Source organism: Epinephelus moara, chromosome 1, assembly GCF_006386435.1.
Source record: "Epinephelus moara isolate mb chromosome 1, YSFRI_EMoa_1.0, whole genome shotgun sequence".
Lineage (NCBI taxonomy): Eukaryota > Metazoa > Chordata > Actinopteri > Perciformes > Serranidae > Epinephelus > Epinephelus moara.
The window spans coordinates 22078811-22101780 of NC_065506.1; the positions used below are offsets into that span (position 1 = coordinate 22078811).

At 40.5% G+C, this 22970-nt stretch overlaps 1 protein-coding gene across 1 annotated transcript in view; it reads right to left on the reverse strand.

Moving 5' to 3' along the window:
- LOC126393459 (CUB and sushi domain-containing protein 1-like) overlaps nucleotides 1-22970 on the reverse strand; it is a 316678-nt gene that overhangs the window by 95328 nt on the left and 198380 nt on the right. Inside the window, exons 31-37 of the mRNA XM_050049648.1 lie at nucleotides 10911-11027; nucleotides 10670-10783; nucleotides 6681-6776; nucleotides 6323-6526; nucleotides 5833-5957; nucleotides 5635-5731; nucleotides 2800-2904 (exon numbers count right to left, since the gene is read on the reverse strand). Of these exons, the coding sequence (XP_049905605.1) occupies nucleotides 2800-2904; nucleotides 5635-5731; nucleotides 5833-5957; nucleotides 6323-6526; nucleotides 6681-6776; nucleotides 10670-10783; nucleotides 10911-11027 (858 nt within the window). The remainder of the gene's footprint in view (nucleotides 1-2799; nucleotides 2905-5634; nucleotides 5732-5832; nucleotides 5958-6322; nucleotides 6527-6680; nucleotides 6777-10669; nucleotides 10784-10910; nucleotides 11028-22970) is intronic.

The window sequence follows — 22970 nt, forward strand, 5'->3', positions numbered from 1 at the left end:
AGAGAATCCCTCCATTTTCTAAATAGGCTTTTATTCTGAAACATTTGTCAGAACTTCCTGTGGAAGATACAGTAGCTTGACAGTTTACGTACGGTGCTTCAAATGTAGCTCCTGGCATCTGCTGACGCTTTTAGGTGACTACAACAACATGTCGGCTGGCACATGAACAGACACACAGTGACTCAAATANTACATATGGCGCTTCAAATGTAGCTCCTGCCATCTGCTGATGCTTTTAGGTGACTACACCAACATGTCAGCTGGCACATGAACAGACAGTGACTCAAATAATAGTAAAATAAAAATAGGACAAGAATAACCCGATGACATCACACACGCCGTGAAAGACGACCGGGGATAATTGGTGAGTACCAGCGTGTAGCGTGTTCCAGGCATAATGCAAGTCCTGAGTCTGAAATATGTCTGTCAGCGAGTCCGCAAGTCCTGAGTCTGAAATATGTCTGTCAGCGAGTCCTCCTCCACCTATTGAGACTCCACCGTAGACAACGACAGCATTTCTCCGACCACGTAGCGAGCCACAAGTTCCGTGGCTTATTTCAGACTGATAGGTTTAACGTTATCTCCGTTATTAGAACCAAAGACAGCCATTGCTCTTTCAGAGCTGAAGGACCAGCGTTCTAAAAGTAACGGAAGTAACTGATGTCTTGTTTGAAAATGTACTTAAGTATTTGATTACTCAAACTAACGCGTTAGGTTACTTGTTACTGCAAAAAGTAATCAAAGTACTCTAACACATTACTTTGTAACGCGTTATACCCAACTCTGCTCCTGGGCGCCTCCCGTTAGAGGTGTTCTGGGCACGTCCCACTGGTAGGAGGCCCTGGGGCAGACCCAGAACATGCTGGAGGGATTACGTATCTTATCTGATCTGGGAACACCTCGAGGTTCCCCAGGAGGAGCTGGAAAGCATTGCTGGGGAGAGGGATGTCTAGGGTGCTTTGCTTGGCCTGCTGCCCCGCGACCTGGCCCCATACCAGATAAACGGATGAAAATGGATGGATGGATGGATGGATAGCTACTTACATGTTTTTATTGATGGGAACGAGTACACATGTTCTATATATTAAGGGGATGTGTCCCCCTACGCCAATGGAGCAGTGAAAGATTGGTACACAACACATTGTGCTAGAAACAATTCTAAACCTGTAACACCAATCCAGGTTTTCGAATAATATTATTCATATGAAAATCATTAACAAGAGTCTTTTTTGGGGTAATACTACTTTTTTACTACTGTGTTCAAAAAGAGAATCAGTATGAACAGTCATCTAAGGGCAAATAATTACGTTGGTGCCTCCGTTCTTATCAGCTACTGAACAGGTAAGTTGACCGATTTCAGCAAAACTTTGTTTAATGAAAAAAGTTAAAAGCCTACTTTGTGGCAAGACCTCCTGTAAAGAACCTCTCAGCCAAACTTGGAACAAAATCTGCTACAGATTAAAGTGTTGGCACTCTTTTTGAGATAAGCAAAACTACCATCTGAGTCCTGAAAGAGCTCTTATGGCCGTGTAATGTTTGATACATTTTGTGAAGGTAATCTTGGAAAAGACTTCAGTTCTCAGCATGCTGTATTTGGACTTGGTTTCAGTGATAACAGCAAAAAGCCTGCTTGCTGACAGACATTATGAAATGGTGTGTGATGTGTTGGTTTTGCCACATAATAGAGGACACTGACATACACAAAGGCAGAGACACCAAGGAAAGCCTATCCTGAAATCCATGTGCATACTGTAAGGTTGTTTAACAGAAAACAAGAGACCCCATCTGAAAAACTACAGTCAGACTTGATTCAAACCGACCCACATAGCCAGAGACGACACCAGCGGTGACAGGAGCATGCTGCCCCACAAATAAACAAGCAGCCATGGTCAAAAAATGTAGGTACACACGTCATTTTCCTGCATTTCATAGTCCCCATTTTTGTCCTGTTATGATTATGATTCAGCATATGATCAGAGCTGATCCCAGGTACGCTCGGATCCACTCAGGTATTACACATAGTGGCACACAGACCCCAGACCAACATGACCTGATTAGACTGAATCTAATTTGGAAAAAAATAAAATAAATGCAAGCCATCGACCCACAAATGTGTGCACTTACCTACACACACGCATGCTGACACACACAAAGAGCTGTGCGTGCAAACACACACTAATGCTCTCACACATACTCACAAACGGGGACATGTTCATTGATCTAGAAGTGATTCTAAGCTAAAACAACTACAAAGGACTGAAAAGCACAACCATGCCCTGACAGGTGTGTATGTGTGGAAATGCATGATGTTAATATCCATGTCTATACCTTTGTCTGTCTACACATTTGTGTGTGTGTGTGTGTGTGTGTGTGCCATCTTTTGGAATTATGTGCATGTATGAAACTAGCAAAACCAATTGCATATGTGCATGTATATGCTTTAGTCTATGTGTTTCCCTTTACGTCGATCTAGGTTTGTGTTCAGCGTGTGCACTCCAATTTGGGTCCCAGTATGTGTGTATGCTTTCGGGCAGTACCAGTTCAGGTCACTGACTCTTGTTATTTGAAGTTGAAGCTTTGGCTGCAACAATGTGTGTATGTGTGTGTCTCTGTGGGTTTGTGTGCATTTGTAGGTTCTGATGAGAAGGCAACCAATATTCACTACTTAGTGTTTTTTTTTTTACCTCAGCAGTATATATTTTTTTTAAAAGCAACCAATGATGATCATTTCATCTCTCTATCTCTCTATTGTCTGTCTGCATTTCTGTCTGTCTGACTATGTTAAAAGCTTTGACTTACTTTTATATTCAAGGTGAAAACCTGCTGCCACCACACTGATGTCACTCTGAAAGTGCAGAAGGAGCTGATTGGACGTTGAGTTGAGGAGAGCAGGAGCAGTAGTTCCTGTAAAGGACACAGAAACACTGTGTTCAAAATCACATACTAACATACTGTCTATACATACTAAACTTATATGTACTGCACACTGCTTATTAAATCAACATTTGAGTGTGCTATTGCCAGCAGGCTGTTCATACTGAAGTACAGTCAAGCAGTCTTCTCGGCATCACACAAATATACAGATCATGATGTTACCTGTCCGAGCAATGGTTAAATTAAAATTCACAAGTGCAAATTTCCTCCTCCAGTTAATTTAAAATATCCAGTATTATCTAAAGGCAAATTAAAATCATTAAATATTTCAGTGTAAATTATGTTTTTTACAGTACATTTCATGTGAGCTCTGGTGCTTTTCCTCTTAACTGAGCTTAACGTCATTCAACATCATTTGTAATTGTTTTATCCAACAGTTAATTATTTAAACCATCTGCCTTGCAGTCTGCCATTGACAGTATGGAGAGCCGCAATACATTCTTGGGCAGTTGAGTGTGTCCAGTAAGCTCATATCTCATATTTAGAATATCTTACTAATTTAGTATACATATGGGCATTTCACACACAAAGTCCACATATTGCGCAGTTGGAACACACTACCTACTGTATTTTACATCAAACTTAGTATGGATAGTATGCTAGAATGTTATTTTGAACGAAGCAATAAACATACAACAGAAATAAAAAAAATTGCATCGTAACACAACACTGTGCATACATGAAGAAATAATGCTAAAGGGCTAGTGTGTAGAATTTAGTGGCATCTAACAGTGAGGCTGCAGTTTGCAAACAACTGAAACTTCTCTCCCGTGCCAAGCATGTAGGAGAACTATGGTGGCTGATGCAAAAACCTGAACAGACCTATCTAATGCCAGTGTTTGATTTGCCCAATTTGGGCTACTGTAGAACAACATGGTGGACTCTATGGGAGGGGACCTGCTCTGCATGAAGATATAAACAGCTCATTCTAAGGTAACGGAAATACGACTGATTTTCATGTGATTATGAACTAATGAATATTATAATCCATTTCTGCTGATAGATGCGCTGTAAATCCTACACACTGGAGCTTTACAAACACATGGTGATGCTTTTTCAGCTAGTCTTGTTTAAAGGAGAACACTGTTATTTCCATTACCTGCAAGAGTTTAATCAATATCTGTGATCATGAGCTACTCTCTTTCAAAGCCAGAAACCAGAGAAGGAAGTCTCAAACTTGTGATGTTATCTAGTACAAAGTCTGGAGCTGCTCCATCAACAATGAATAGAAGCCTGATTTTATGGACCCAGAGAATGTTTGTTTTCTTTTTTTGTAACCAAATGAGCTTCATTCTATTGTAGTGTTCTCAGTTCAGGAACAGAAAATGTACCCACATTCTCAGAACATTTCCCTGTGTGCTCTCACTGTCATCTATGAAATCTTTCCTAATTCATTGTCTGTGGAGCAGCTCCAGACTTTATACCCTATGACATCACAAGGTTTAGCACTCTAGTTTTTGGATTTGAGAGAGAATTGCTCATGATTACTTCCAGCAACAGTCAGAAGAAGATCAGGGATGCAGCCTTTGTCAAGCTAAAAATGTAGCAGTTCACTTTAGCCTTTAACTAGCTCTGACTTTCCTGATACAGGTCTAAAACTCTTTCTTGTTATGCTTTTCCTTTTTGTTTACGCTTCATGCTGCTGCAACTCTTTTAAAATCTTAACTGATTTTATGATTTATAGTTTTACAACTCTACGATTTTATGAATCAGCTCTTTTTTATGTTGTCTGTCTTCATGTGAAGCACTCAGTGCTTATAATGCCCTTATTGTAAAGCACCTTGTGCTGCATTTCCTGTATGAAAGGTTCTATATAAATAAAGTTTATTATTATTATTATTATTACTGATGTTTTGGACTGTCTTAGATTATAGGAGTAACATGTATGAATTTTTGAAATGGGTGTAGTTTCCCTTTAAATCCCAAGAGCAGCTGGGAAATTATGTTTAGAGAAGGTGAATGACCCGTCGCCCTCCATGGACAGCTAGCATTTTGGTGTCCTTATGTGAAGCAACCCTCATGTGCCCCAGTGAAGCTGCTCAGTAGCCAACATCAGATCACTGTGGTTAAAGTGGGCAGCTCCCCAGTGTGCTTTCTCAAGAAGGGCACAGTCATTTGTGTGTGTGTGTGTGCGTGTTGCCCTATGGGCGGCATGTTTTATGTGTGATAGGTGTGTGACAGGTATGTGCTTGGGGCAGGTCACAGGGGAAACTCCGCTGGGAAATTGTAAAAGGTTAGATCATTCTTTATCCCTGTCTTCTTCCTCTCCTTCTGTCTCTCTTTTTATTCAACCCTTCACTCAACCTCATGGTGAAACTCTTCCCTTCCTCCTTTCTTCTCTTCCTCTCACTCACTGCCCAAAAATCGGAAGAATTCAGTCTTTTTTTTTTAACATTTATTATTTATTGAAGACATATATCATGTTTTGGGTAGTACAACTCATCCGTCAAAGATCTCCAGTGTATAGCGCATGTGTGTGTATGTATAGTTTAAGACCTGTCATATCTAATTCTTCATAGATCTTGTGGGTGTGTGTGTGTCTGTCAATCTGTGTGCGTGTGTGTGTATCTATAGTTTAAGAGCTGTCATATCTCATCCATCATAGATCTCTAGAGTGTTTGTGTGCATGGGTGCCTGTGCACAAGTTTGTGTGTTTATGTTTGTGTGTGTGTGTGTGTGTGTGTGAGCGTATTGTCATACCAGAAAATGACCCTAATTTAGGAGCTGTCATGTCTCCTCCATCGTAGATCTCCAGAGAGTCCCAGTTGTGCTCAGTAGCAAACGTCATCACTTGGATCTAAGTAGGAAACAATGAAAACAAATGAACATAACAACTTCCAAGTTTATGTGCATCTTCCAAAGTTATATATTCATTCATAAGTGTATACATATCCGTACCTGTATCCCAGCGCCTTCGCTGACATGGATCCTCCACAGACAGTTGAGACTGTTTGGGTAGGGTTCAGGATAGCCAGGAGAAAGTATTGTACCGCGACGTTCAGTCAAATTGCCACTGCAGGGAACTAGAATGAGACATAAAATATGAATTTCTTGGCAAAGTTTATTAACTAAATAGCTAACAGATAAGACAGGTTGTTGGAGTATTGCTCTGCGTACCCTGGGACAATATGGTGTTCAAATTACCACTACAGGGAGCCAGAGAGAGAAAATATGATAAACATTATTTATGGTATAAACTGAGGTGACAGTTGAGGCTGTTTGCAAAAGGCCTGCTCTCAGCAGAGAGAGATTTCACGCAGGCATACATTTAGTTTGTTAGAATTAATGTCTCTGACTGTAGCGGCTGATTCACAGAAAGGCTGATTTCTTACTTTAGAGCTGTGTTTGTTAGCTGGGTACATTCTCTATACATTTCAGGGTCAGTTACCTATACAGCTTGGTGTTGTTGCATTCCACTGTGCGAGGGCACCTGGCACAGCCTGGCACCGGATAGCACTTGATCCTTTCAGTAGATACCCTGGACTACACTCGAACCGGACCACAGAGCCAGCTGAGAACTCTGAACCGATCCGCCTGCCGTACCGAGGCTCCGGCACTGAACTGCACTGACTGTCACTGGTTCGAGGCACAGCTACAGTGATGACAGCCATTACATAATATGAGAAGAGGAAAAAAAACAGAAATACAGTCATCAGCAGAGAATTCCATGTTGAACTTAAATCGAAGGTAACTTATTATGTGTGCATTTGAGCTAAAGGGAGATAGAGAAACAGAGTGTCAGTTACCTTGGTAGACGAAATGAAAGCCTCTAGCTGACTGGCCGCTCTTAGCATTGAACCGCAGCATGATCTGATTGGAAGTTGCCAATGGCAATGTCTCTCCTGGGACAAATAATCACACACACATATCATGATTTGAAAATGAATGTGATAAAACTAACTTTCTCTCCTGAACGTATACAGCAGTTGATTTAAAAGGCTTTGCAAACAATTGAGACACTGAACATAACACAAACAGTTCCACATGAACACACACTTCAAAAAATGAAATCTAAGTAAGATGACGTTCCATAAATCAAGGCAATGTATGCTTGTTTTTTTTTGTCTGAGAATATAAAGGGCAGTTTTTATGTTTTTGTTTCAAGCTTTTCCAGCCATAATTGACGAACAAAACAAAAAAATCATAACCTGTCACTAAGATTTTATTACTGGTTCTGAGTAACTTTTTGATCGTTTTGAGTAATGGTTTGATCGACACTGACCAGTATAAAATCGCTTTTTCCAAATGTCAGGTTTTCTTATTTGAAGCCTATCTTAAAGTTGCTGTTGTTATTATGTGACTGGGACTTTTGCAGGCACTTGTTGCCTTCATCCACTAAAATTCAGACTCTGGATTGGCTAGACCAGTACGCAGGCACATTTTGAAGAGAGTCCACAGTGGATATGTTAGATGACAATAGTGAACCCACATGGGGAACCACAGGATTGCCAGTTGGAATCCCCGCTTGGGAAGGCCTGTCCTGTGGGGAACTACCCATTGGTCCGACAGCCCATTGGTCCGACATCCCATTGTTCGGACCATATTAAAACCATTGTTCCGAAGTCCTGTTGTTCCGAAATCATCATGATGCCCTGTGGTTAAGGTCTGGTTAGGTTTAGGCACAAAAACCACTTGGTTAGGGTTAGGAAAAGATCGTGGTGTGGGTTAAAATGAAAAAGAAAGTGGCAAACACATAAGCTGTGAGCCTGCTTCGCCTCAAGCCTTTCCCAGCTGACCCAGAGCCGGTCGCGGCGCACCATCAAGGTAAAAATACGCCTGCCGGGAGCTGTTCAGCACCGCGTAGAGCTCCCCACACAACCCCGACCCCAGAGTTAATAACAGGAGGTTATGGTGTTTCACTCTCTTCTCTCTATGGCACTTGTATCTCGACCAGTAGCCTACTTTTGTTGCGTTTGCTGATCCTCTATGGTACACAAATACAGAATAGCCTAGTATAATCACATATCAGAACAACAGGACGTCGGACTAATGGGATGTCGGACCAATGGGCTGTCGGACCAATGACATGGACCCGTCTTGTGGGGGTCGGAAAATTATACGGTGGCTGGCTTGTACTTTACAAAAGAGACCTCAAAGATACAAATCCTATGAATGGGGGTATTAAAGGGGAACACCAGCTAAAATAAGAAGTATAATAAGTTATTTCCATGGCCTAAGAAAGTTCAATTAATATTTGTGAATGTAAGCTACTCTCTCTCAGAGCCAGAAAGCAGAAAAGTAAGTCTCAAACTTGTGATGTCATCAAGTATAAAGTCTGGAGCTACTCCATACACAATGAATGGGAGACTATGGAGTCACAGAATGTTTGTTTGTTTTTGTTTTTTTTTATACCCAAATGAGTTTTATTCTATTGTACTGTTCTCAGCTCTGAAACAGAAAATGTAGCCATATACTCAGAACCTTTCCCTGGGTGCTCTCAGTGTCATCTATAACATCTTCCACAATTCATTGTCAGTGGAGCAGCTCCAGATTTTATACCCTATGACATCACAAATTTGAATTTTAGCACTCTAGTTTTTGGATTTAGGAGAGAATTTTTCATGTTCACCTGTATTTTCTTAGACCATAGGAATAACATGTAAGAATGTAAAATCTTCCTTTAAAACAAGCATAGTTCTCTTTCTCTAAGTTGGAGAAAAAAATCTTAAAATATTTTCTTTGTTTCTAGGAATATGCATTTGTTTTTAGTGTAGCTGTAATGATTTTACCATATAATCCCTTAACATATAGCCTTGTTTCAAGATAATTGCACCAGAATTTACTTAATTCAAGCACATTTTCCTACATATTGAGAAAATAATTCTTTAATCTTTTCTCTTTATCCAAACAGATGTACTTGATTCAGTCTGGATAATTATAAGCTATCTGTGGCATCTTTGTGTCTAGATATTTTTACTCGGCAAGTGAAGTCTTCTTATTCTGTTGGGAGATCATTTTGTTTATTACAAGTAATATTTTTCCCATTTTATTGCTTTTTTTCCTTGTTGTTGCAAGTTGGTTTTTTGCAGTGCACGCACGCTCACAAACATACACAACCTGTCTGTTCCACAAACACTCATAATCATACATTTAACTGTACTGCTTTACATTCAGGCAGGGATCTCTCCCTCATTTTCACCGCATGGGGAAATGTGGTCCTCACAAGAATAAGAATGCGAGAACAAGTACACACACCAACTCACAGGCTCATACACACAGATTTATACGCACACAGACACACTGAAGCAAACCAAATAACAGTGATAAATGAGAAAAACATGGTCTGGTGTGGCTGACATTTAGAACCATCATTAGCTGCGTCGGGATGGGTGCGTGTATGTGTACGTTTGGTGTGCGTATATGTGTGTTAATATGTTTGTGTGTCAGGATAATCAGTCAGTTAGCTGGAACAATGTGCTACAAAGCTGTTTGCCTGAGTGTGTGTGCGCGGGTATGCGTGCGTGTGTGATAGGGTAATGATGCGGCTAACATTATTTTGTAAAGCCTGGTGTGTTTCATTCCTTGCTGCCACTTTTAGCCAAAAGGGGAATTTCCAACCCAAATTAACTTTAAGGAATAAGCCACCCATTCTACATTACATAAACTGGCCTCTTTCCTTTGAACTAACTCAGATGGATAGTATTTGGAAAGAAAGAAATTGCATAATGTGCATCTACATTTAGCCAAACAAAAACTGTCACATCCTCCTAGTTCATATTATGTTGCAATAGGCTCACTGATCTACTCAATGAGGGAAAGAGAACATAAAAAAGGCAAAAAAAAAAAAGTAAACTGCAGTGTAAAAATAGAAAGAAATGCTCCAGGGAACTATCGTATCTATCCAGATATGTTTGTGTTTTCTCTATTTTGATTGATGTTTTAATCATCAAACTCTACAGTACTTCAATATTGGAAAAACAATTTTATTGGCAGTTGCGTGCCTTTATTAAACAGCTTTCATTTTTCTTACGGTTCTACAAGCACACAACTGAATAAACATTACAAAGAAAATATTTTAAAAGCCCTGATTTCTACAGAAAGAAACTAAATGCCAATTCCAGCGGGATTCCCCTGCAGCATGCCCCCTGGTCATGACACACAACAGAAGAACACGTAACTCTGAGGCAATGAGAGCACATTTCGCTAACAACTATGTTATCAATATTTCTTCATATTTCATTCTTTCTACCAAGTCGTCTATATAGATTTTGCCTCATCTTTCAATCTCGATGCATGCTGAGTGTGTTACTGTGCAGTGACTCGATATGTTTCGGAGCTGGGATGACTCAAACTTGGAGGATAGGGAAACCCAGGGAGGATTGTGTTAAGGAGTATCAGTGCTACTCTATATTGTATGGCCCCAGTGAGGCGCTTTCCACTGCTGATTTCTTCTTGTAAAGATAACCCATAATGGATTTTCACCAAATACATCACTGTCAAATAAATTGTGATAACGACCACTGGTGCTGTGTTCTACAGCCCCCAAGAGCTGCTTTCTTACAGACGATTTCATTATTTTTCTCTTTCAAAGATGTGCTCAGGAGCACAGAAAAAGTAAAATGGGGGAAAAGTTCAAACATTTGAACTGAACGGCTGCTTTTTCAAAAATATAATGTTACACATAGTCACAATAAGTGAGCAAAACACTCAAACAACAGTGTCTTTTATGGCAGCGTGGCCCAGTAGCATTCCTTTAGCTGTGTGTGACACTAACAGCAGCCAATAGGAGACTCACCTGAATGTGACCCAGCCAGGGAGCTGAGCAATCGAGCATTCTCATTTGCTCCGTCAAACAGCTCCACCGAGTCGTTCATTGCTGTCTGGAATACAGCAAACTGACCAAACACCACTGAAGAAGATGAACAGGCAAGAAGACAAATAAAAAAATAAAAATGAAGAGATAAATTAAATTTGTGTTTGTGTTTCAATTATAAATCCAATGTGCGAAAGTATGGTGTGATCATTTATGTACTTACCAAACTGTGAGGATACAGTAATGTAGTAGGAGCAGGTCTGTCTTGTCGTGTAGTTTAGAGGGTAGTTTGGAGACAATACGACTCCTTCAGATCCACCGTACTGTCCTCCACATGGAGCTGCAGAGAGACAGAAAAAGGAATTAATTTTTTTATTACAAAGTTCTGAAAAAAAAAAAAAAAAAAAAAAAAGCTTATTTGAAAGTCATGTTTTAGGTACTGGTAACGTGTTTTGCACAGCACATATTTTCCAAGGAGAGAAGACAAAGCCTTTTGCAACTTCAGACACACTCTGTGCTTTAAGACTTTCATGTCATTCATCAAACAGACTGACCAGGCTAGAAGGGCACTCTGCCCGATTACGTTGTTTATGCATATGCATTTAGAGAAGGACTGTGTAAATGGCAGGATGATATAAGAGCAAATCTGCACTTAATAATGTTCAGACAATTTGCAAAGGCCATGTGTGGGAAGTTATTCACCTTTAAAGAGCAGGTGCAACATTGTGCAGATGTATTAAAAAAAAGGTTGCAATGGGAAGAGAGAGAATTTAATTAACCTACAATATATATATATATATATATATATATATATTTTTTTTTTTTTTTAGAAATCTCAGCAGACAAAGCCTAAACACATAATTTAAAGATGTGCAGGGGAGCTGCGCTGGACAATAAAAATCAGCTTTTTAAGAAATGAAGAGAAAGCAGCATATGGACACACTATCTGAAAATTCAATAACACCAAACAAAGAGGGCAATCTGAGTTATGGCTCTGTGGTCATTTAAATCGAACTCTAACTGGGATTAAAAGGAGCCATCAGCTGTATCATTTCAGAGATGGCTCAATACTGAAAGGACAGCATAGAATATCTGCCAGTGCCAATCCAATATGAATTAATTTTCTTTTAATACCCACTAAAACCTTAATAAGCCATTCTATAACTTATACTTTGCATTGTTTTGTAATATGACATGTTGCAGGTCATATCCACGGCAACTATGGTGGTCTGAAGTCCTGTCTTATATAGTATTTTATCAGTCAAACAGCCTGCCAGCCTTGCAGACTTAAAGTCATGGTGAGTAAATTGTTTTTTTGACAAAGTGTTTTAATGATGTGTTAGGGAATATTTGTTATTTATAGGTATCAGATCCCTTTTAGTTACTTGATGAAGTGTTTTTGTATTGGAATGATACCAGTGCTGCTGCACCTGCTCCACTGGCATTGCTTTCATTTGATTTTTAAAATGTTTCCTTTTCATTCACTTAGAAGTTGATTAATGATGCCTATTGGATTAATTTTTGCAAATCCTTCAATAAACTAAGATCATACTTTAAATTTTCTGAGTGATACATGTTTCTTAGTTTCCGTTTTAATAAATGTTTTTGAATCTCATTATCTTGTGACCTTGGTCTCAGGAAAAAAAGCCACTTTGATTTGCACCTTTTGAGTGCTCCTCACAAAATGCATCTAAAAGGCAGAGCCAGTCACTTACTGCATAATAAGCTATTGCCTTTGTAAACATGATGCTAATTTCACACACTGCAAGTGCAAATTGAATGAAAGGCTCAGTGCAAATCTGTAATGTGTTTTCATGTACACTCAGCAAATGTGACTGAGAGTCATAGGCACATAGTCGGTGGTAAGATTTAGGTGGTGCTAGGTAAGACCTGGCCTCGTTTAGGTGGGTTTGTAGGGAAATCACTTTAGAGGGTGGCTCTGCAGTAAATGTCAATTGTTCATTGACGTGTGTGTGTGTGTGTGTGTGTGTGTGTGTGTGTGTGTGTGTGTGTGTAAAAGCTTGCCTATTTATATGTGCTAGCCCCTAGACAGACTGTCTATCTGTCCGTCCAGGGGGTACACTGCCTCTCACCCAGTGCATGCTGGGAACCCCACAACTCTGAACAGTGTGAAATAATGTAGAGAATGGATGTATGCAGTGAATTTCACAGTGACTCATTTTTGTAAGTTAGCATACTGAATTTGAAATTAAACAATGATTTTTCAGTGTAAGTGCTGACATTCAGCATATACTTGAGGGTGTTTATATTCACATCAGATGAACTTTATAGGGATTGCAGCAATTTCTAAATCTAGTTCCCCAGGAAACAAAATGTATTGGAAAAAGTTTGAGGAAACTTAAATTAAATCATTATATGCGCTGTTCGGTCCCTTCGCTTGACCTGCAGGATAAATCTGGGTGAAGCGAGTGAATGAGAAACACTTGCCCCTCTCTCCTAACTATCACTGCAAAGCCCTTAACCCCCAGCCGGCTGACAGATCAGACAGAGGTTGTGCTGGGCAGCTTCCAGGTGTGAATGTGTGCAACTGTGCAAGAGTGATCATGGCCCTTCTGAAAAAGAGAGCTTGGCTCAAACTCCCCTGAATAAATAAAGGTTAAAATAAATAAATAAGTGAGTGACTGAAGTCTTAAGCCCACAGACATCAGCATACACTTGGTATCTTCCCAAGTGAAGCGCTGCCAGACTTGTACTGCAGCCAGCTTCACTTATTGTTTGTTTCCTGAAAAGTAAGATCAGTTGGACTGAGGTCGGGTGACTGAACTGGCAAGAGAGGCACATTCTTCTGTTTGGTCGTAAAATACTCTTTGGTTGTCTTGCCTGTACATTAGAATCATCATTCTCCTGCAATGTCATTAAATTGGAGGACATTGTAAACACACTATGGATGTCAACGTCCTTCAATAAGCTTAGAGCTGAAGGTCAGCACTTTAACAACATTGTCACTGTTTCACTTGAATCCAGCTTGCAGGATTCAAAGCCAAAACAATACAAAAATGTCAATGCATTAACACTTACAGACCCCACTGCAACTCCTATAGGTAACAATATGAAACAGTTTCATCCCTTTTTCCGCCTCAGTCATAAAGAGATGTTATATTGAAATGATGCATTCAAATTTTAATCGTGTGTCTCTTCATAGCTTTTTTTCCCCTGCTGCTGGGAGCACTGCCCATTGCACTCAAAGCTGGCGAGCATATTGCTACTCTAATATATTATTCTTACATATTTTTCAAAAAAATCCAACTCACTGCATTTGGCTCAAAAGTTGTTTAGTTTAGCAGAAAATTCATGTTGTCCCTAAGTATCAATCGGACCCTCGTGGCTGCAAGGCTTTGTTATATAATGCCAAAATATAGTGCTTTTGATCTGAGTGCGTATGCATGTGTATTTGTGCATGTAGCTGTGCATATATATATTTATATATGCAAGATGCAGGAGGGAACAGTGTACATGCAACAACATAAACAAGTGGCTGGCATTGTGTACAGAAACATCTGCACTGAGTATTGGCTGGAAGTCCCAAGGTCACAATGGAAGACACCTCCTAAGGTGGTTGAGAATGACCGAGCTAAGATCTTGTGGGACTTCTAGATCAGGACTGACAAACTGGTGATGGCTAACCAACTGGACATTGTCTTGATCAACAAACAACAGAAGAACACAGTGGTGATAGATGTAGCAATCCCTAGCAACAGCAACATGAGGAAGAAGGAACACGAGAAGCTTGAAAATTAAGGGCTGAAAGAGGAGCTAGAAAAGATGTGGGGCATAAAGGCAACAGTGGTGCCAGTGGTAATCGGAGCACTCGGGCTATGACTTCTGAACTGGGACAGTGGTTCCAGCAGATTCCAGGGACAACATCTGAGGTCTCTGTCCAGAAGACTGCAGTCCTAGGAACAGCTAAGATACTGCGCAGAACACTCAAACTCCCATGCGTCCGGTAGAGGACCCAAGCTTGAAGAAGACACACTACCACACTGGAGAAGCTGGGCATCGAACTCCTGATCTTCCAATTAGTGAGCAACCCGCTCTACCTCCAGAGCCACAGCTGCACAAAATACCACCCTAATTACCATATGCTAAATTAAAAACTTGAGAAAAAAAATTCCAGAAAAGTGCTGTAAAGCAGTTACACATTTCTTACAACTGAGCTGGCAGCTCTGCCGCACCCTCTTCACTGTAGTTCTTTTCTCTTGACAAAAACCCAGCGGGATAAAAACTTAAGTGAATGAATTTATGTGGTACTGAGCCAGCACAGTGTGGGATCTTCTGTATCAGCGTACTGCAATTTCAAAAAACCTATTAATCCCTACTACCATTGCATGACCCACAAGAAGCAGACCTAACACCAGCTTGATCCATCTTCAGCACCCCCAAGAAAGTTACAAACCCTGTGTGTGAACACATACTGCAGGTTAGACCATCAGAGGTCGATGAAATTAGTATGAGTGTGTGAATGTGTGTGTGTGTGTGTGTGTGTGTGTGTGTGTGTGTGTGTGTGTGTGCGTGCAAAACAGCAGCACCAACCACATCTGTCAACGTCATACCCCCAACACACACACGCGCGCGCGCGCACACACACACACACACACACACACACACACACACACACACACACACACACACTCACTCATGGTGTATTCGTATTGCTTCTTTTCTCACCTCTCCTAGCCTCTTCTCTCCTTGTCATGTTTTGGTTGCGATGTGTGCGTACCTCTGTGGCCAAGTCCCGATATCCACCCACGGTATCAGCTGGGATCCCTAACAGACTTTAATTATCATCACCTCTGTGCTCAGTGAAAATGTGAGAGCCCGAAGGTGCAGAGGTTAAAACTGCTGTATCAAAAATGGGCCGGCACTTTGTGAATTAAAATGTTGCCTGGGTCATTCAGGCCTGTCCGTGGCCACTCAGATGTGAGGATGGGATTTTGCATGTAGTCTAATACAATTCACTGTTGCTCATTTTCAGAATGTTATAATAGCCTAAATGTTATTAGCAATGTTTGATCAAAACAGATAAAAATAATTATAATTATGGAGTGTCTATTAGAATCCAGGTGAAAATGGTCACACAGCAGCATTTCGACCATTTACCCCATCCCTACGGCGCATTATTATGGATCCTGCTGCATGCTGTGATTGGCTTTTACTCGTCATGTTGACACGGCGAGGTCAAAAGCAATTAAGATTAGGGCAGCAAGGTTGTGTTTAGGGCTAGTACTAACCAATGTCAGATATTCCCTGAGATTAAAGCAGTAAATATTACGAGAAAAGAGAGTCAGGTGACGTAGTATAAAGGGCCAACAGTCCAAGAAGGGAATAAGATGAGGTGGGTGCATGGTTCAAACAAAGGACTTTCACACAAGAGACTGGGGTTTCTGTACCGTGTTAATCAATATTGGCTTGGTATTTTTAGACTTGGCTGACTTTATATTTTTAGTTTTTAGGATGTATAAAGCTGCTGAATTCACATTGTGTAAATAGACTTTAGCAGAATAGCTAAAAAGACCCATTCATGTTAGGATGCCCAGGATATATACACCTGCGTATTAATAGCCACATTGGATATTTACACCCTGGATGCATATAGCATTGTTGGCTACAGGCACCTGGGTGCTAATAGCATCTGCCTTATAGAGACAGCTATGGTGCTATGAAAATGTTAGCTCTTTTTTTTTTTTTTTTTTACAGCTCTTTAAGTGTTTCTTTTGGAAAGATTTTGGACACCCCCTTGAGTGTAATTCCCTCAAGCAAAGTCTTCAGCATTTCAGTGTAAACTGTGCATAAAGGGCTCAAGAAGTCCACCGGAGAGCCCTCAGCACATGCCGATTTCACAGTGGGACAGCCCTGAGCCCTTGCGGACTTATCAGGAACACATGTCAAAGCCCATGAGACCGTGAGTGTGGACATAAAAACTGGGCTTGAATTCTTGGCTAAGGCTTTCTCAGCAAAACCAATTTACATGCCTAGAGTGAAAAATACAGCAAAACTTGGTTTGGTTTCTACTCCTTTGCTAGACAGTTGTTGTATTCCCACCCACTCGTCCTCCTCCTCCCCACTCCTATCTCTTCCTACTTTCTTCTTGTTTCCCAAAGCATCAGAGTAATCACCCTCTTTCTTTCCACTCCTCCTGATCCCGCGCACTCGTATCGATTGATATTTTTTTGGGATTGATTCTTGTTGTGCTGCTGCATTCAAACCCTCAGGTCTAGAGGTCTTGTCTTGATCTACCCACAATCCCCTAGTGGTGCTGCTTTAGGCTCAGGTGTCAGCCTTATCAAAAGCCTTCACACACATGTGCTTTGATCACTCACACCCTCTGACACACACACACACACACACACACAAATAAATGCAAAAAAATGCTATGCAAGTCACTCTCTTTCTCTCACAATTCTATGCGCTTTGATCATCCACACACACACACACACACACACACACACACACACACAACACTTTTGTAGTCCTACCTCTCGCTGTCTCTGTTTCATTTTCCTTTTCCTCTCAAAAATATGCACACACACAGACTCACACAGCAAAGCTTTGGGGTGGTAGTGAGAGAACAGGAAAATATTTCGAAAATGTCCTAAACTTTTAAAGTCAATTTGCAGTTCTTCCAGGAGCTTTTTCAAAACCATAAACAGAACACTTATACTGACTTTTCAGAGAGTAGATTCATCACAACAATGTAAATAACCACAAACTCTGGAGCGAACACTACAATAGAGCCCATTTACTTTCATCATGAAACACAGAGAGAATAAAATATGGTGCTGTATATGCCACTTGGAGGGTCTATGGCACATATACGTCACTATATTGTTGATTTTCGAACAAGAACTCAGGGATCTTAACACAAAACTGATTTGCAAAATAGTAAAAGCAATTAATGCACTAATGCTTGTGCACTATTTACATGTATAAGCCAATGACACAGAAATCGTACAAGTAAAGGATTGTCAACTGCCATTCATAACAACAACTAATCCCAGCCACTTTTGGATATAAAGTGTATGTGTTTGTGTTTCTGTCTGTCAATCTGTCAATGCACCTCTGTATAAGTTAAAGAGAGAATTGTCAGGAAGACCACTATCTACTGAAGCCAGGTCAATTCATGCAAAATCATGTTTATATATGCTTTTTATAGAGTAAAATGAACACCATTCTGCCACTTGTCTGTAAGAAATCTTGCAGCATTTTACCATCCAGCCTTTATAAACAAGAAGCCACAGACAACAGAGGACCCCCTAAACATCAGGTGTCCCTGAACGAGCATGAGAAATGCAGTGCAAGCAGCGGTATTGATCATTTTTAATGGTTAAGTGACTGTCAATGAAACACTTTCTACAGATGTTTCGAATTTAAAGCCTACCAGGAATGGAGGGAATTATGTGCTTTGAGCAACTGGGAGGCTTTTAAGGGAATATAACTGTGACGAAAGTGTTCAGGTGTCATTAATGGTAATGTAACAGCAACTGAAAAATGGTAAAATGGAAGAGACTGGAAAATATTTGTGAATGAAAGAGAGAGCTGAAGCGAAACGAGAACTTCTGTTTTTCTTTCCTATTTCCAGACATAAGAAAAACTCCTTATCTTTTTTTTTCAAATATATTTTTAGGGCATTTTTTGCCTTTAATTGATAGGATAGTGACGTGTGAAAGGGGGAGAGAGAGAAATTGATAGGATAGTGACGTGTGAAAGGGGGAGAGAGAGAGGGAGAGACATGCAGCAAAGGGCCACAGGCTGGAGTCAAACCCGGGCCGCTGCGGCAACAGCCGTGTACATGGGGCGCCTGCTCTGCCACTAAGCCACCGACGCCCCGATCAAAATTACATTTGTGCTAATGCAAATAACAATAACAACTTGTTCAGAGCCTTCACAACAGTATGTCTGGAGGCTCACTTTTTATGGACAGTAATTTCTTAAGATAGTAATACTAATACTGTTTTTTATTTAATTTTCAGTTTTTTAGTGGGTTAATGAACACCATTTCCCATGTCATGGTTTGACAAAAGAATCGAGTCGAAGGGTTGCGGTGAGCTCAGACATGAAAGCAGGGCAGAGAAGTTTTTAGACAGAACATATTACAGCTAAAGAGTTGGATATATTAATTTTACGCATATGGATGGAACATACATGCATTGATGTAACAATGCAGCTGCAATGGTGCACGCAATGCATTGAGGGATTTTCATGTGAGCTGAAGTTTAACAAAGGTTTCAACATCTAATACTAAGCTCTGTAGTGGATGTGATTGTCTCCTTTATTGAGTATGAACAGTAGACTCCAGGAACACGCTTCATTTTTTCACAATGATCGATGACAGGAATGCTGAATGAGAGACTGCACTGAGTTACAGAAGCTAGTGGAACAGAAGCAGAAGCTAGTGATGGGATTTCTCGTTCACTTGTGAGAGCCGGTTCAAAGACTCGGCTCGTTCGCGAACGTCACATCACTAGCAGAAGCTCTGACGTGGCGTCATGATTTCAGCTCTGTGTTAAAAGTAGCAGAGTTGTGAGTATGATGTGACTATGCTGTTGTAGTGATGGAAAAAGTGAAGTGGAAATGACTGGACTTGATGATAGAGGGAGAGCATTATGAATCTTTCCAGACCTGGTGTGGTTCACAGTGCAAATCATAGAAATCCTCAAAATACACACAGGCATTTTGTATAGCTATTTGGCTGTCGGGTCAAAAGGGCTATTTCAGAGTGAAGAAAACTTTTTATGTGTGGTCAATCAATAACTTAATCTTAGCAACAAACAAACTTCATGCAGGTCTTGATAATGAGAACACAGACATTGTTTCATAATAACATGGGGATACAAGATCACAGATACACATCCCCATGAACACAGAGAACATGGCCTGCTGTGAACTTCTGTGAATCCAACACCCTCAATATCTGTAACCACCCTCCCTCCCTGCATTCAAGAAATGCAACAAAAGAGGAGGACTGAATGTAGGAGACGAGGACTCGTGGCTATGTATTGCGTGATTTGGTGGGTCTGGATACAGGGGAGATTGACTGACCACTACTCAGTGTAGCATGGATTTGAGATGTAGAATTGGTAGTCAGAGCTAACCAGCTATGGGCAGCTACTAGATAGACTGGGAGTTTGACAGTCACTAGAGGCACATCAATAGCCCTTTGCAAGAGTAACTGTTTGTGTGCCTGTGTTGTAGCTGGGCTAGCAGCTTTACTATAGGCTGCCAGTGTGTTTGTCAGTACACAGCCTTAGCCATGCTGATTATTATGATTAACATTACTGTACATCAGCCCTGAATATCCATTTAAATGGGATATACCACAGTTATCAGCAGTCCCATGTGTTGTGTTGGATAGAAAACTGCAGATCCTGTTGATGTCAATGCAATTTGACGTGTGCTTGGATTATAATTTCGACACGTTTCAAGGCATTTATTACTTGCTCAACAAGTTTTATGGACATGCCTAAAAATTATTTTGCAACCTGGCCTGAACCTGAGTGTTTGCAATATGTTAATGAATGAGTGTTGATGGGTCTGCCATCATGTCCTCTCAGTCTTGTCCCAGTGGATTAATGACCTAACACACTGGCCGGATATTGCTTTTAGGGACATCTATACATATTTGATTGAATCACCAGGTATCGTTCGGATAAGTGTTGTCTAAAATAACCAACCTGTTAATGGCCAACTGTTTGATCTAGGCTGAGATTTGGTTAGAGACCACAGTCTGATGTTATTATGCTGTGTGACTGTATTGCAGCAGCCTCCCACTAAAGCTAACGTTAGCTATCATCAGTAATTACTGTCATCAGCATCATTTAACCATTTAAAACACTGGCAGTGAGCATTCACTAGTATTAGTGGTGTCATGGTTCGGTATGTTATCAGTACAGCAAAAAAAAATAGAAATGCCAGGGAAAGTTACTTGATTTTTAAACTTTTAAATGAATTAATAACTAACATAATTTGGGCTTTCAGCATTGTCCTGTTTCTCCCTGTTTGTGACAGCGCATTTCTTTACCCTAAAAAGGGGCCGTGGCCTTGGTGATGATACAATGACGGTCTGGTCTATACTTGTCATGACGACTGACATACATACTAGACATCGGAGTCTTGCTATTACATCCTGGTTAGGGAGGGGCGAGAGAATCCAGCTGAACTAAACTTTCAAATCCAAGAAGACACATGAAACCTAAATTTGAGGAGAAAATGCAGGTTTTACACACAATATATTATTTTTTGGAAACTTGTATCAACATCATATGCATATATCTCTATGACTATGTGAACAGTGAATTGTGTGGAGTTCCTCTTTAACTGATATCCAAACATATAGTGTATTCAAAGACTGAACATTCAAGTGTGTTTGCATGTGTATAAGCACAAGTGGTATTCTGTATTTGGTGTGTGCGTACGTTGGTTTGTGTGTGTGTGTGTGTGTGAATACTGCCTCTAGGCGGCACTCTGTAATAGCTACGTCTCTCTCTCTCTCTCTCTCTCTCACACACTTTACCTCTCTGTGTCTCCCTCTCTCTCTCCCTCACACACACACACACACACATACACACACACAACCCTATCAACAGTCACGGAGAATTCCTTCTTTCTCGCACCAGCTCTTAGTTACCATGGAAACCAATAAAAGAGCGGTTTAAGATGGGAGGTGTGTGTGTGTGTGTGTGTGTGTGTGTGTGTGTGTCAGCGAGAGGGAGAGAAAAGGAAAGAGAGAGAAATGTTGAGCGAAAAATATAGAGTAAATCAGAGACAGACAGAGGAGGTGGGAGGAAGGTAGAATAAGAGAGAGAGGATGAAAAACAGGAAGAGAGAGGAGCATGAGAAGTAGTTAAAGAGAAAAGGAAAGAGATGGAGAAGAAAGAGGGAAGTGTGAGGGGAGGTTGAAAGGGAAGAAGAGAGGAGACAGAGGGAGTGTAAGTGGAGATGTATTATTTAAAGAGGTCTCACCCTGTCTAATGAGTTTGGTCTAAAAGCCCCAGGAGCTGCCCAAAGCTAGAGAGACAGACAGACGTACAGACAGAGAAACTTCCCTAACTATGGGGTGAGAAAATTCAACGTGCAATACGAGCCGAGGGAGGAAAAGAGCAAGATTACTGGGCAGGACTGGATTTCGTTAAAGCGTTGTGCTTTATGTGAGTTGTCCTATAGTGTAGGTGACAGCAATCTCGACAGATCAATCCATGTATCTGGGACACAGACAAGGCCCGGGCCAGGAACCAAATTCAGGTCTGTCTCATTGTGAGGAAACAGAGCAAACAACTTTATTGAAGAGAAGGGCTAATACTGGGGAAATCTGGGTCAATCAAGGATTTCTAAAACACCATGTACAACACAACCTCGAAAAAAATGTGAATATAAAAATGTAATTTTGGCAATTTAATAAATTTTCAGTGACACAATAATTTTTTTTGAGCCATATGTCGGCATAGTAGCCAATATAATATTCTATCCAAGCATTGTGATATACCCACAATGCCATTATAACCCAAAAAAATGATGATCTTTGTATACCAGCTCAAAAACTATTTTTTTTTTACAATAGTAACAAGCTGAAAGACACAGTGTATAAGAAAATTATGTCAGAATCAATTACAGTAAAAAACACAAGTGCCAAATGAAGTTCGAGACATCTCAGAGTTTCAAATCATTTTTTATTTGATAGAAGACCATTATGTGGTCTTCCATTAATAGCCTTCAAATGTGACTGAAATATCAATACTTGGCTTCTATTCATAAATATATTATTGAGGGAGTAAGCATCTAAATATTGCACTGAATCAATTTTATCCCCTATTTGCCAATGAACACAAGTTCTTTATGTTGCCACAGAGAAGGTCTGTGAATGTTACCAAACACTGGAACAGCTTCTTTTCGCCCATCAAAGAAATGCAGACTGGCTGGTTATTGGTCTGACCAAGTAACTAACTTTGATGGGTTGGACAGTATACCCTGAATGACTGAATCTTTAAGTGACTTCCTGAAAGCTTATCTGGCTGTCTCACGAGCTAACGTATTGAATGGAAACAAAATTAAAAAATGACACAGAGGGACCCTTTATGTTTTTTCTTGTCTATCAATATAACAAGTGATTTCCTTAAAGGGCCAGTGTGTAAAATGGGTTGAAAACAGTGACATCAGTGGTCAAATTCTAGATTGCAGGGCTCACTCGCTCACCCCTCCCGTCGGGTAAATGACGGTGGCCTCGTAGGGACAAAAAGCCTTGCGCACGAGTTTTTCAGGAGTAGGTCTATCT